Consider the following 13,220-nt stretch of genomic DNA (forward strand, 5'->3'; position numbering starts at 1 on the left):
TAAAATCAATAAAAGATTATCACAAAATATTTTCTTAATCAATTGGCTAATACCATAACAAAACCACTCGTGCTTCATCCGAAGATGTATCTTTTAGAAATTTAATCAAATAAGTCATTAATAAAAAATTAAATAATTAATTGATTAATCAATAAGTAATTCATCGATTAATCAATAAATAATGAATCGATTAAATGATGAATCAATTAATCAAAAATATCCTTGATAGCCACATCACTTGGTCACTGTCATGTCCAAATATTAGCTTCCCAGCTCAAAAGGTGCCTGAGATATTGGCCAAATGAGAAAGAAAATAAATAAATGATTAATAATGAAAATAAATAAATAAGAATCATTAAAAAATTAAATTATCAATCAATTCGGTCACAGAACACATAAACCACCACCATTTCATCAGAATCTGTAACTGGGGTAAAAAAAAAAATTTTTGTAATTAATCGAATACTTAAATAATTAATCGATACATTGATTAATTGATGAATCAATAAATCAAAAATATCCTTGATAGCCACATCACCTGGTCACTCAAGTCCAAATATTAGCTTCTGAGCTCAAAAGGTGCCTGAGATATTGGCCAAATGAGAAAGAAGATAAATAAATGATTAATAATGAAAATAAATAAATAATAATCATTAAAAAATTAAATTATTAATCAATTCGGTCAGAGAACACATAAACCACCACCATTTCATCAGAATCTGTAACTTTAAAAAAAAAAAAAATTGTCATTAATCAAATAATTAAATAATTAATCGATTAATTGATTAATTGATTAATTAATAAATCAAAAATAGCCTTTGCAGCCAAATCACCTGGTCATTGGCATGTCCAAATATCAGCTTCCTAACTCAAAAGGTGCCTGAGTTAATGGTCAGAAGAGAAAGGAAATTTGATTAATTAAATAAGTACTTAATTAATCGCTAATAATTAAATAACTCGTCAATTAATTGATTAATCAAAAAACAAAAAATACCGTTTTTGACAAAGGACTTGCTCACTATTGTGCCGAAATTTCAGCTTCCTAGCTCAAAGGATGGCTGAGATATCGCCCGGACAAACAAACAAGAAAGAAAGAAAGCAAGAAAACAAACAACCAGAGTGAAAACTGAGTACTCTCTTTCAGCGTGCGTCACTGCCGAGCCCCCTTCGGTGCCTAGCAATGACGATTTGCAATGCCTGGAGATGGCAGAGGAAAGGAGCGGTGTACAATAAATATTAATACACAAATTAATACTCAATACTCAAATTCACTTAAACCAAAAAGAAGTTCAACGTATGTGAATTGAAGGCTTGATTCTTCACCTGAGTCAATAAAAAGAGTCGCCCTTTTGGTCTGCTAGGGTGTCGGCTATCAGCAGACTGGAAACACCAAACACAGACATCCTTCTGGTGTATAGTCCCCGTTTTGCCTCGCGTTATCCTGCTAGGTCCAGCCTCCGGTTCTGTCACATCTGGTTGATCTTGAAGTTCCTCATGCTCTCTCGCTTTCTGTTTTCGTCTCTTGGCTTGTATTGCGCAATTGCTCGGCCGGAATAAATTTTAATTTTACATGCCGTGTGCATCAACTGTCCCTTCGGTCCGGCAGACCAGTCAACGTTATCAAATCAGTTTGCAAAGGGATCAAGAGTAACCCAGTCTTGTGCCTTCACTCTTAGATTCTCCCCTGCCGTCAACTCCTTCAACTCCAGAATATCGTCATCTTTAATTTCCTGCTCACACAATATACAGTTGGGTAGGTATTGTACACCGCTCCTTTCCTATGCCATCTCCAGGCATTGCAAATCGTCATTGCCGGGCACCAAAGGGGGCTCGACAGTGACGCACGCTGAAAGAGAGTACTCAGTTTTCACTCTGGTTTCTTGTTGTACACCGCTCCTTTCCTATGCCACCTCCAGGCATTGCAAATCGTCATTGCCGGGCACCGAAGGGGGCTCGGCAGTGACGCACGCTGAAAGAGAGTACTCAGTTTTCACTCTGGTTTCTTGTTTGTTTTCTTGGTTGTCCGGACGATATCTCAGCCATCCTTTGAGCTAGGAAGCTGAAATTTCGGCACAGTAGTGAGCAAGTCCTTTGTCAAATACGGTATTTTTTGTTTTTTGAATAATCAATTAATTGAGGAGTTATTTAATTATTAGCGTTTAATTAAGTACTTATTTAATTAATTAAATTTCATTTATCTTCTGACCATTATTAACTCAGGCACCTTTTGAGTTAGGAAGCTGATATTTGGACATGCCAATGACCAGGTGATTTGGCTGCAAAGGATATTTTTGATTTATTAATTAATCAATTAATCGATTAATTATTTACTTATTCGATGAATGACAAAAAAAATTTTTTTTTTTAAGTTACAGATTCTGATGAAATAGTGGTAGTTTATGTGTTCTCTGACCAAATTGATTAATAATTTAATTTTTTTATGATTATTATTTATTTATTTTCATTATTAATCATTTATTTATTTTCTTTCTCATTTGGCCAATATCTCAGGCACCTTTTGAGCTGGGAAGCTAATATTTGGACATGAGTGACCAAGTGATGTGGCTATCAAGGATATTTTTGATTTATTGATTAATCATTTCATCTATTAAGTATTTATTGATTAATCGATTAATTATTTATTGAGTAATCAATTAATTATTTAATTTTTTATAAATGACTTATTTAATTAAATTTCTAAAAGATACATCTTCGGATGAAGCACTACTGGTTTAGTTATGCGATTAGCCAATTGATTATGAAAATATTTTGTGATAATCTTTTATTGATTTTAATTATACAATTAATCAATCAATTAGTGTACACCTCTCCCTCCCAATGCAGCCTCAATGAGCTGCACTGCGGTATTGCCGGGCGCCGGAGGCGCCCCGGCAATGCCGCGCTGCAGCATATTTAATTATTTGGCATGGGGCGGTGTACTTTGAATGTATGTGTACTTGTTTGTTTTCTTTCTTGTTTGTTTGTTGTACACCGCTCCTTTCCTATGCCATCTCCAGGCATTGCAAATCGTCATTGCTGGGCACCGAAGGGGGCTCGGCAGTGACGCACGCTGAAAGAGAGTACTCAGTTTTCACTCTGGTTGTTGTACACCGCTCCTTTCCTATGCCATCTCCAGGCATTGCAAATCGTCATTGCTGGGCACCGAAGGGGGCTCGGCAGTGACGCACGCTGAAATAGAGTACTCAGTTTTCACTCTGGTTGTTTGTTTGTTTTCTTTCTTTCTTGTTTCCTTGGTTATCCGGACGATATCTCAGCCATCCTTTGAGCTAGGAAGCTGAAATTTCGGCACAATAGTGAGCAAGTCCTTTGTCAAAAACGATATTTTTTTTTTTTGATTAATCAATAAATTGAGGAGTTATTTAATTATTAGCGATTAATTAAGTACTTATTTAATTAATCAAATTTCCTTTCTCTTCTGACCATTAACTCAGGCACCTTTTGAGTTAGGAAGCTGATATTTGGACATGCCAATGACCAGGTGATTTGGCTGCAAAGGATATTTTAGATTTATGAATTAATCAATTAATCGATTAATTATTTAATTATTCGATTAATGACAAAAAAAAATTTTTTTTTAAAGTTACAGATTCTGATGAAATAGTGGTAGTTTATGTGTTCTCTGACCAAATTGATTAAGAATTTAATTTTTTTATGATTATTATTTATTTATTTTCATTATTAATCATTTATTTATTTTCTTTCTCATTTGGCCAATATCTCAGGCACCTTTTGAGCTGGGAAGCTAATATTTGGACATGAGTGACCAAGTGATGTGGCTATCAAGGATATTTTTGATTTATTGATTAATCATTTCATCTATTAATTATTTATTGATTAATCGATTAATTCTTTATTGAGTAATCAATTAATTATTTAATTTTTTATAAATGACTTATTTAATAAAATTTCTAAAAGATACATCTTCGGATGAAGCACTCGTGGTTTAGTTATGCGATTAGCCAATTGATTATGAAAATATTTTGTGATAATCTTTTATTGATTTTAATTATACAATTAATCAATCAATTAGTGCACACCTCTCCCTCCCAATGCAGCCTCAATGAGCTGCACTGCGGTATTGCCGGGCGCCAGAGGCGCCCCGGCAATGCCGCGCTGCAGCATATTTAATTATTTGGCATGGGGCGGTGTACTTTGAATGTATTTGTACTTGTTTTCTTTCTTGTTTGTTTTTCCGGGTGATATCTCAGCCATCCTTTGAGCTAGGAAGCTGAAATTTCGGCACAATCGTGAGCAAGTCCTTTGTCAAAAACGGTATTATTTTTTTTGATTAATCAATAAATTGAGGAGTTATTTAATTATTAGCGATTAATTAAGTACTTATTTAATTAATCAAATTTCCTTTCTCTTCTGACAATTAACTCAGGCACCTTTTGAGTTAGGAAGCTGACATTTGGACATGCCAATGACCAGGTGATTTGGCTGCAAAGGATATTTTTGATTTATTAATTAATCAAGTAATCGATTAATTATTTAATTATTCGATTAATGACAAAAAAATTTTTTTTTTTTAAGTTACAGATTCTGATGAAATAGTGGTAGTTTATTTGTTCTCTGACCAAATTGATTAATAATTTAATTTTTTTATGATTATTATTTATTTATTTTCATTATTAATCATTTATTTATTTTCTTTCTCATTTGGCCAATATCTCAGGCACCTTTTGAGCTGGGAAGCTAATATTTGGACATGAGTGACCAAGTGATGTGGCTATCAAGGATATTTTTGATTTATTGATTAATCATTTCATCTATTAATTATTTATTGATTAATCGATTAATTATTTATTGAGTAATCAATTAATTATTTAATTTTTTTTAAATGACTTATTTAATTAAATTTCTAAAAGATACATCTTCGGATGAAGCACTAGTGGTTTAGTTATGCGATTAGCCAATTGATTATGAAAATATTTTGTGATAATCTTTTATTGATTTTAATTATACAATTAATCAATCAATTAGTGTACACCTCTCCCTCCCAATGCAGCCTCAATGAGCTGCATTGCGGTATTGCCGGGCGCCGGAGGCGCCCCGGCAATGCCGCGCTGCAGCATATTTAATTATTTGGCATGGGGCGGTGTACTTTGAATGTATGTGTACTTGTTTTCTCTTTTGCCCACTCTCCTCTGGCAGCGGTTTCAGCAGTGGCCTCGATCGAAGGGCTTCAGCCATTACACCTGTTCACTGTAATGGAAATTGATACATTCATATGAAAGATTATGACTCCAATAGTTCGATGACGTTATTCCCAGAGGCATTTCTGTTATCTAGATTTGCCTCTAAAATGGCTGCTAGTAGTACTCTGATTCACAAACCTTCAATATCCATAGTTCATACTCACAGCGCCGCGGTATGGGTATTTCTGAGTTCCTTTGTGAGCTATAACACTGATTAAAGGTTTTAGAACACTACAAAACCTGAGTGAACATGTTAAATTAGTTTTGAAGTGAAAAACCTAGGCCAAACCGATATTAGGTATATGTTAATGGTGGCCATCTTGGAAAGCCCCCTAGCGGGAGTTCCCCATTGTTTCACGAGGGACATGGGAGCTCATTTTAAAGGTAATGTCTTAAAGTACCCAAATCCACCTTCAAACTTAGTTCTCTGCAAAATAGTTCCGGGGTCCCAGAAAAGTGACCCCACTATCTGTGGAAGTTCCTCATTAATCGCGACAAATAATATTATAAACAATCTCATTTTGGACAGTCATTTATGCCTCCGTTGACGAAGTCACCGGAGGGAGGCATTATGTTTTCAGGTTGTCCGTCCGTCCGTGATAGGTTTTCGTTTCTACGATAACTTGAGAACGGCTGAAGGGATATTAGTCAAACTTGGTGCAGGTATGTATAATGAGGTAAAGATGAACTGATACGATTTTGGGGTCACGAGGTCAAAGGTCAGAGGTCATGTTAGGTAAAAATCCTGTTACCGTGATAACTTGTGAACCAGTGATGGGATTCTGACCAAATTTGGTACAATTATGTAGAATGATGTAAAGATGAACTGATTAGATTTTGGGGGCAATGTGTCAAAGGCTAAAGTCTGTAATATGTCTATAACTTGAGAATGGCTGAAGTTATACAATTCAAACTTGGTACAGGTATGTATAATGATGTAAAGATTAACCTATTATAATTTGGGGGCAAAGGTCAAAGTCTGTAATAGGTCTATAACTTGAGAACGCCTGAAGTTATCTAATTAAAACTTGGTACAGATATGTATAATGATGTAAACATGAACTGATAATTTTTGGGGTTAAGAGTTGAAAGGTCAGAGGTCATGTCAGGTAAAATGTGATAACTTGAGAACAGCTGAATGGATTTAAATCAAACTTGGTACAAGTATTATAATGATGTAATAATGTTGGTGGAGGCATATCGGTCAACGTCGTGACGTCGAAGAGTGTCGGTCTGGTTTTATAAAGAATATTAACTAATTGCTGTTTCATAATCAGGATAACTATAGTGTCAAAAGGATCCCCTTATTTGTTACTGCTGCTTAATGAATGTGAGGATAGCTCGGTTAGCAGCATCTTTACCTTTCTGCTATCTTGCTCCGGGTTTATTGATTGATTCAAATCAGGCTGAAATAATGTTTCAGGAATAATTGCACTATTGTGCAGCATAACAACAACAAAAAAATATTATGTGATCTTTTCTGAGAGTTGGCCTCCAGGCCAATATCATGGCAATGTAGATACTTCCAATGTTGTTTAATTTAGAGGTGGATACGAAGTACAAATTTATTAATTGCATCTATATTTTGAGATTAAAGCGTGGCGTTACGCGCGCTGCTTGTGAGCAAGGAGGAAGCGGACAAGCGGTAACATATAAACGTCTTTATTGTAAGACTACACTGTAACACTGAACTCCTCCGGGCTGGTCGCCCGGTGTATAGCATGAGGCCACGCCTACCCCTCGGGCGTGGCCACCGCCCACTTGGTGCGTGGAATGATGTCACCACGCCAGTGGGCTTTTGTGTCCGCCACACGCGCCCCCCCAGAATTCCCGCGCACCTGGAGGGCCAGTTTGTGGGGCAGTCGAATGACCCGGCCGAAGCGCCCCCTGGCGATCGGCGGCGTCCGGGGTGCAGGGATACCAGGTGGGATGCCCCTGGGATGGGTGCAGGACCGGGGGGTGCCGTGGCGGCGGGGCTGGGCGGTGCCGGGGGTCCGCCCGCAGGAGGGCGGCCCCGACGTGGGGGTCGGGCCACTGGCGGTGGATGGTCCACATCGAGGTGGGCCGGCTTGAGGCGGTCTACCGAAACGCGGTCAGGAGTACCGCCGATGTCCAGGGTGAAGTGCTTCGCCCCGGTCTCCAGCACGCGGAAAGGCCCGTCGTACGGGGGCCGCAGTGGTGTCCGATGGGCATCGTGGCGGACGAAGACGTACTCCGCCGTGCGAAGCTCCGGGGCGACGTGCGTCGGTGGGTGCCCGTGGCATGCCGTTGGCACCGGGGCGAACCTCTGGGCGGTCTCTTGCAGAGCGGAGCGCTGCTGTGCCGCGGACCATGGTGCCGTGGAGTCGGGGAGGAACTCGCCCGGCACCCGCAGCGGTTGCCCGAAGACCAACTCCGCCGCGGATGCGCGCAGGTCCTCCTTGGGCGCCGTCCGGAGGCCCAGCAGGACCCAGGGGAGCCTGTCGACCCAGCCGCCGTCGCGGAGGGTGGCCCGGAGCGCGGCCTTCAATGAGCGGTGAAATCGCTCACACAGGCCGTTAGCCTGGGGGTGGTAGGCCGTGGTTCGGTGCAGCCGGACCCCGAGCCCCTGCGCAACCGCCCCCCAGAGCTCCGAGGTGAACTGGGGGCCGCGGTCGGATGAGATGTCTGAGGGGGCGCCGAACCGGGCGACCCAGGTGGCGATGAAAGCCTGCGCGACATCGGCCGCCGTTGTCGACGCCAAGGGCACGGCCTCCGGCCACCGGGTGGTGCGGTCCACCATGGTGAGGACGTGGGTGAAACCCCGCGAGGGGGGCAGAGGTCCCACCAGGTCCACGTGGACGTGGTCAAACCGGCGTTCCGGCACCGTGAACGGGGCCAACGGGGCCTGGGTGTGCCGGTGCACCTTGGCGCGCTGGCACGCGAGGCATGTCCTGGCCCAGCCGCGGACGGCCTTCCGGAGGCCATGCCAGACGAACTTGTCGGCGATCAGCCTTTGGGAGGCCCTCGCGCCCGGGTGGGACAGGCCGTGGATGGCGTCAAACACCTGGCGCTGCCAGCCCGCGGGCACAATGGGGCGAGGACGCCCGAGGGAGACGTCGCACAAGAGGGCCGCGCCCGCGCCATCGAACGGCACCTCGGTGACGCGGAGGCCCGTGACGGCGGTCCGCAAGGCCTGGACGTCGGGGTCAGCGGCCTGGTCCGCTGCCATCCGGGCATAGTCGATGCCGAGGTGGACTGCGTGGGCGACGGCCCGGGAAAGGCAATCCGCAACCGGGTTGTCCTTCCCCGCGACGTGCTGGATGTCCGTCGTGTACTCGGACACGGCCGAGAGGTGACGCTGCTGCCGGGCCGACCACGGCTCGGTGACCTTGCCCATCGCGAAGATCAGCGGCTTGTGGTCGACGAAGGCAGTGAACGCCCGGCCCTCGAGCAGATGGCGGAAGTGCCTGACCGCCAAGTGAAGTCCGAGCAACTCGCGGTCGAAGGTACTGTAACGGCGTTCGGGCGGGCGAAGCTGCCGGCTAAAGAACGCCAGCGGTTGCCAAGCTCCACGCACCCATTGCTCGTGCACCGCGCCCACCGCGTAGTCCGAGGCATCGGTGGTGAGGGCGATCGGTGCATCGGGCGCCGGGTGCGCGAGCATGGTGGCGTTAGCCAAGGCGAGCTTCGCGCCCGTGAACGCCGTGTCCATTTGCTCGGTCCAGGTAACGTCGCCTTTGCCCGGCTTACCTCGGAGAGCTTCGTGCAGGCGGCGCAGGAGCTGGGCGATACGGGGCAGGAACCGATGGTAAAAGTTCACCATGCCCAGGAACTCCTGCAGCCCTCTGATCGTGCGGGGGCGCGGAAACCCCTTCACCGCCTCCACCTTGGCCGGCAGGGGGACGGCTCCGTGCCTGGTGACACGGTGCCCCAGAAAATCGATTGTGGCGGCGCCGAACCGGCACTTTGCGGGGTTCACAATCAGGCCATGCTGGCCCAGGCGTTCGAAGAGCGTGCGGAGGTGGCGTAGGTGCTCTTCGCGGGACGCGCTGGCGACGAGGATATCGTCCAGGTAGACGTAGACAAAATCCAAGTCGCGCAGGACGCTGTCCATCAGTCGCTGGAACGCCTGAGCCGCATTCTTCAGACCGAAGGGCATGCGCAGGAACTCGAAGAGTCCGAATGGCGTGATGACCGCCGTCTTCGGGACGTCCTCCGGCCTGACGGGGACCTGATGGTAGCCGCGTATGAGGTCCACCTTCGAGAAGAAGGACCTGCCCGCCAAACGGGCGGAAAAGTCCTGAATGTGGGGGACGGGGTAGCGGTCGGGAGTCGTGGCGTCATTGAGACGGCGATAGTCCCCGCACGGTCGCCACCCCCCGCCGGGCTTCGGCACGATGTGCAGCGGCGACGCCCAAGTGCTCTCTGAGCGCCGAACGATGCTGAGTCGCTCCAGGGTAGCGAACGCCGCTTTTGCCACCGCCAGCTTCGTCGGCTCGAGGCGGCGTGCCCGGGCGTAGACCGGTGGCCCGACGGTGGGGATGTGATGGGCCACCCCGTGCTTGACGGCCCCCGCCGAGAAGGTGGGCCGCGTGAGGGCCGGGAAGCCGGCGAGGAGGCGGGTGAATGCGTCCGCTGCCGGAAGCGTACAGACCAACGTGGCCGGAACCGAATCGTTCGGCAAGCCGCTTGGCAAGCCGCTCGTTGAGCTGGGCAACGCACATGCGAGCGAGCTGAACGTCTCGGCCTGGACAAGCCGTCTGCGCTTGACGTCGACCAGGAGCCCATTAGCGCACAGGAAGTCCGCGCCAAGCAGTGCCATGGGCACGTCGGCGGTGACGAACGTCCATCGGAAAACCTGCCCTCCAAACCGCAGAGAGAGGCAGCGTTTTCCGTACGTACGGATGGGCGTCCCGTTCGCGGCAAGCAGCGCGGGGCCCCCACCCGCGGCGTGCTTGTCTGACGTGCCGGCGGGAATGACACTCACCTGTGCTCCCGTGTCGCACAGGTAACGGCGCCCGGAGAAGGTGTCCGTTATGAACAGCAGGCTGCTCGAACGGCCGGCGCTCATCGCCACAATTGAGCGCCGGCCCGGGCGTTTCCCGACCCGTTGAAGGAGCACGGCGGATGACACCGCCGAGCTTCATGGCCGAACTTGGCGTGGAACCAGCACGAGGTGGTGGAGCTGGAGGAGCGCGGCTGGCTCCGCCAGGCCGGTGGAGTCGACGGGTTTCCCTGCGGTGGCGGTTTTCGCCGCGGCGGTGGGCGGGGCGTGGCGGCGTTCACGAGGTGCGTATCAGCATGCTGTTGAACCTCAGCGTGCTGTAGAAGATGATGCTGTGGAACATCAGCGTCGAAGGCCGTGACGGCCACGCCAACGCTCGCCCGCGTGTCCGAAGCGGCGAAGTACTTGTCCGCCTCGGCCGCCAATGCTCGGGGTTCCGTTAGCCCGGTCCCGGCCAACGCGAGGCGAACCTGCGCTGGAAGTTGGCGACGGAAAAGCGCCCGGAATAGCCCGGAATAGCGAACCGGGGGCTTCGTCGCCCAACAGTGACAGCATATGGTCCATTCGGACCGACGGGCGCGTCTCACCGAGCTCGGGGAGATCCAGGAGGCGATCGGCCCGTGCGTCGTCCGTGAGGCCGAACGTGGCTAGGAGTAGCCGCTTGAGTGCCTCGTACTTGTGGCCGTCCGGTGGGTGGCGAAGGACGGACACAACTCGAGCGGCCGTGCCGGGCCCGAGGGAGGCGACGACATGGCAGTAGCGCAGGTCGTCGTTGGTGAGGCGCCGAAGCTGAAATTGGGCTTCGGCTTGAACGAACCAGACTTCGGCCTGGGCCTCCCAAAATTCGGGAAGTTTAATCGCCATTGCCTTGTCGTTGGCCATTGCAATGGCGTCGTGTTCGGAAGGATCGCTACGGCAGATCCAACGTCGAGGGTCACCAGTAAAGCGCGGCGTTACGCGCGCTGCTTGTGAGCAAGGAGGAAGCGGACAAGCGGTAACATATAAACGTCTTTATTGTAAGACTACACTGTAACACTGAACTCCTCCGGGCTGGTCGCCCGGTGTATAGCATGAGGCCACGCCTACCCCTCGGGCGTGGCCACCGCCCACTTGGTGCGTGGAATGATGTCACCACGCCAGTGGGCTTTTGTGTCCGCCACAAGATTATATATGTGCGTAAAGTAAAATGTCGAGGTTATTTTGAGCAAATGAGAGAGATAATGGAATATGGATATTGAGGGGGATTGTTGGGCCAAATGGCCTCATACATTTTCAACAACTTACATTCTGTTTATTGTTCAAAAGGTCAATATCAAAGCTCGCTAAAGATGGGTTTGAGAGATTTGAATGTCTATTTTCAAAAGATAGCAATTTCTGATCAGGTATATTTGGAAATGTTGTTTCCTTAAAGCTCCCCATAATGCAAATAAATAATTTTATTACACACTATTACATGTTTTGAATTTTATTTTTAAAGTGGGCTTTTAACAGTCTATCTTTTGTCTTTAATGAAAACTTGCATATACAGGTAGTGGACCCAAAAAATGGAAACACCTGGGTAAATGAAGGACACCAGGCAATGGCCTTCACACAGGTGTGCTCCATGTATTAATTAAGCAAATAACATCCCAGCATGCTTAGGGTTATGTAAAAAAAAATGCTGCACAGGCCTGGTTGCCTATAATTATGGCTAGTATGGCTGCAAGAGGAGACTTCCAACACCCCCATCTACGTAGCACGTGTGGTCGTCCAATGGTTTGATGAGCATGACACTGATGTTATGCATGTCATGGCCTTCTCAGTCACCAAATTTGAACCCAATCAAGCATTTGTGGGCTATTTCTGAAACGACGCCTGATATAGTATTTTCCACCTCCATCAAACAGGTGTGAGTTGATTGAATTTCTCATGGAAGAATGGTGCCACATCCCTCCTGCCGAATTCCAGACGCTGGTGGACTCTATGCGACAGCGCATACAAGCCAAACTTGCCACACATGGTGGCCCAATGTCCTATTAAATGACTTTACATTGGTCTTTCCATTTTTTAAATCCACTACCTGTAGGTTGAAATGATATGTAAAGCAAATGCAATACATCATTGCTGGTCTCACTGGTGTGTGTGTGTGTGTGTGTGTGTGTGTGTGTGTGTGTGTGTGTGTGTGTGTGTGTGTGTGTGTGTGTGTGTGTGTGTGTGTGTGTGTGTCTTTAGTACACTCTCGCAGTGCGGCCATGCAGCTGTGGCCATGCTCTACCCATTTTCGTGGCAACACACCTATGTTCCCGTGCTGCCTGTGTCCATGCTGGACATCGCCTGCTCACCTACACCGTTCCTGTTGGGCGTGCTGAGCAATGCATTACCACGCCTTCGGGAACTGCCCCTGGAGGAGGTAACCCTTCCCAAATTAGCGACAATGACTGCACCTGCTGGTATCGCTGGTATCGCTACTGCTGGTATCGGGTTTTTTTTCATTCACACCCTTTAAATATCAAGGATTTCTTTCATATTGTAAATGCAACTGAGAGAGAGGAGGTTAAAGTTGATATTATTGTGTAAAATCATTAATTTTAATGATACTTTAATCAACCACCATATCATATATACAGTGCCTATAAAGGTCTGCATCCCCTTTCAAGCTTTTCACCTTCTGTTGCCTTACAGCCTGGAATTAAAATGCATTAAATAAGACTTTTTCCATCTTTATTAACACATTGTAACCCACAACGTCCAAGTGAAAAACAAATCCAACAAAGTTTCGAAAATTAATTAAAAATACAAAACCAGAATATCTTGGTTGGATATCCCAGCAGATATGTTGGTGAATGTTTGTCATTCAGTTATTCGCCACTGCCACCAGTCATCTGTGATGGTTCACCATGTTGCTTGTGCACACACCAAATATCGACCTTTACTGAGGTGTGTAATGGGTATTTTTTCTTTCTTAAAATGTTTAAATATCTTTTTGAGACACCCTGTGCATATATAATATTGTTACAAAAATGACTTGGTTGGTGAGGTGGTTAATTAGGTAATTA

The 13,220-nt window shown here is 46.6% G+C and overlaps 1 protein-coding gene across 1 annotated transcript in view; it reads left to right on the plus strand.

Annotated features, from left to right (window-relative positions):
• Positions 1-13,220, plus strand: part of LOC137428692 (DENN domain-containing protein 2A) — a 277,280-nt gene that overhangs the window by 219,348 nt on the left and 44,712 nt on the right. Inside the window, exon 16 of the mRNA XM_068118598.2 lies at positions 12,397-12,574. Coding sequence (XP_067974699.2) covers positions 12,397-12,574 — 178 coding nt within the window. The remainder of the gene's footprint in view (positions 1-12,396; positions 12,575-13,220) is intronic.

The sequence above is a fragment of the Myxine glutinosa genome, chromosome 1, assembly GCF_964187855.1.
Source record: "Myxine glutinosa chromosome 1, kmMyxGlut1.1, whole genome shotgun sequence".
Taxonomy (NCBI): Eukaryota; Metazoa; Chordata; class Myxini; order Myxiniformes; family Myxinidae; genus Myxine; species Myxine glutinosa.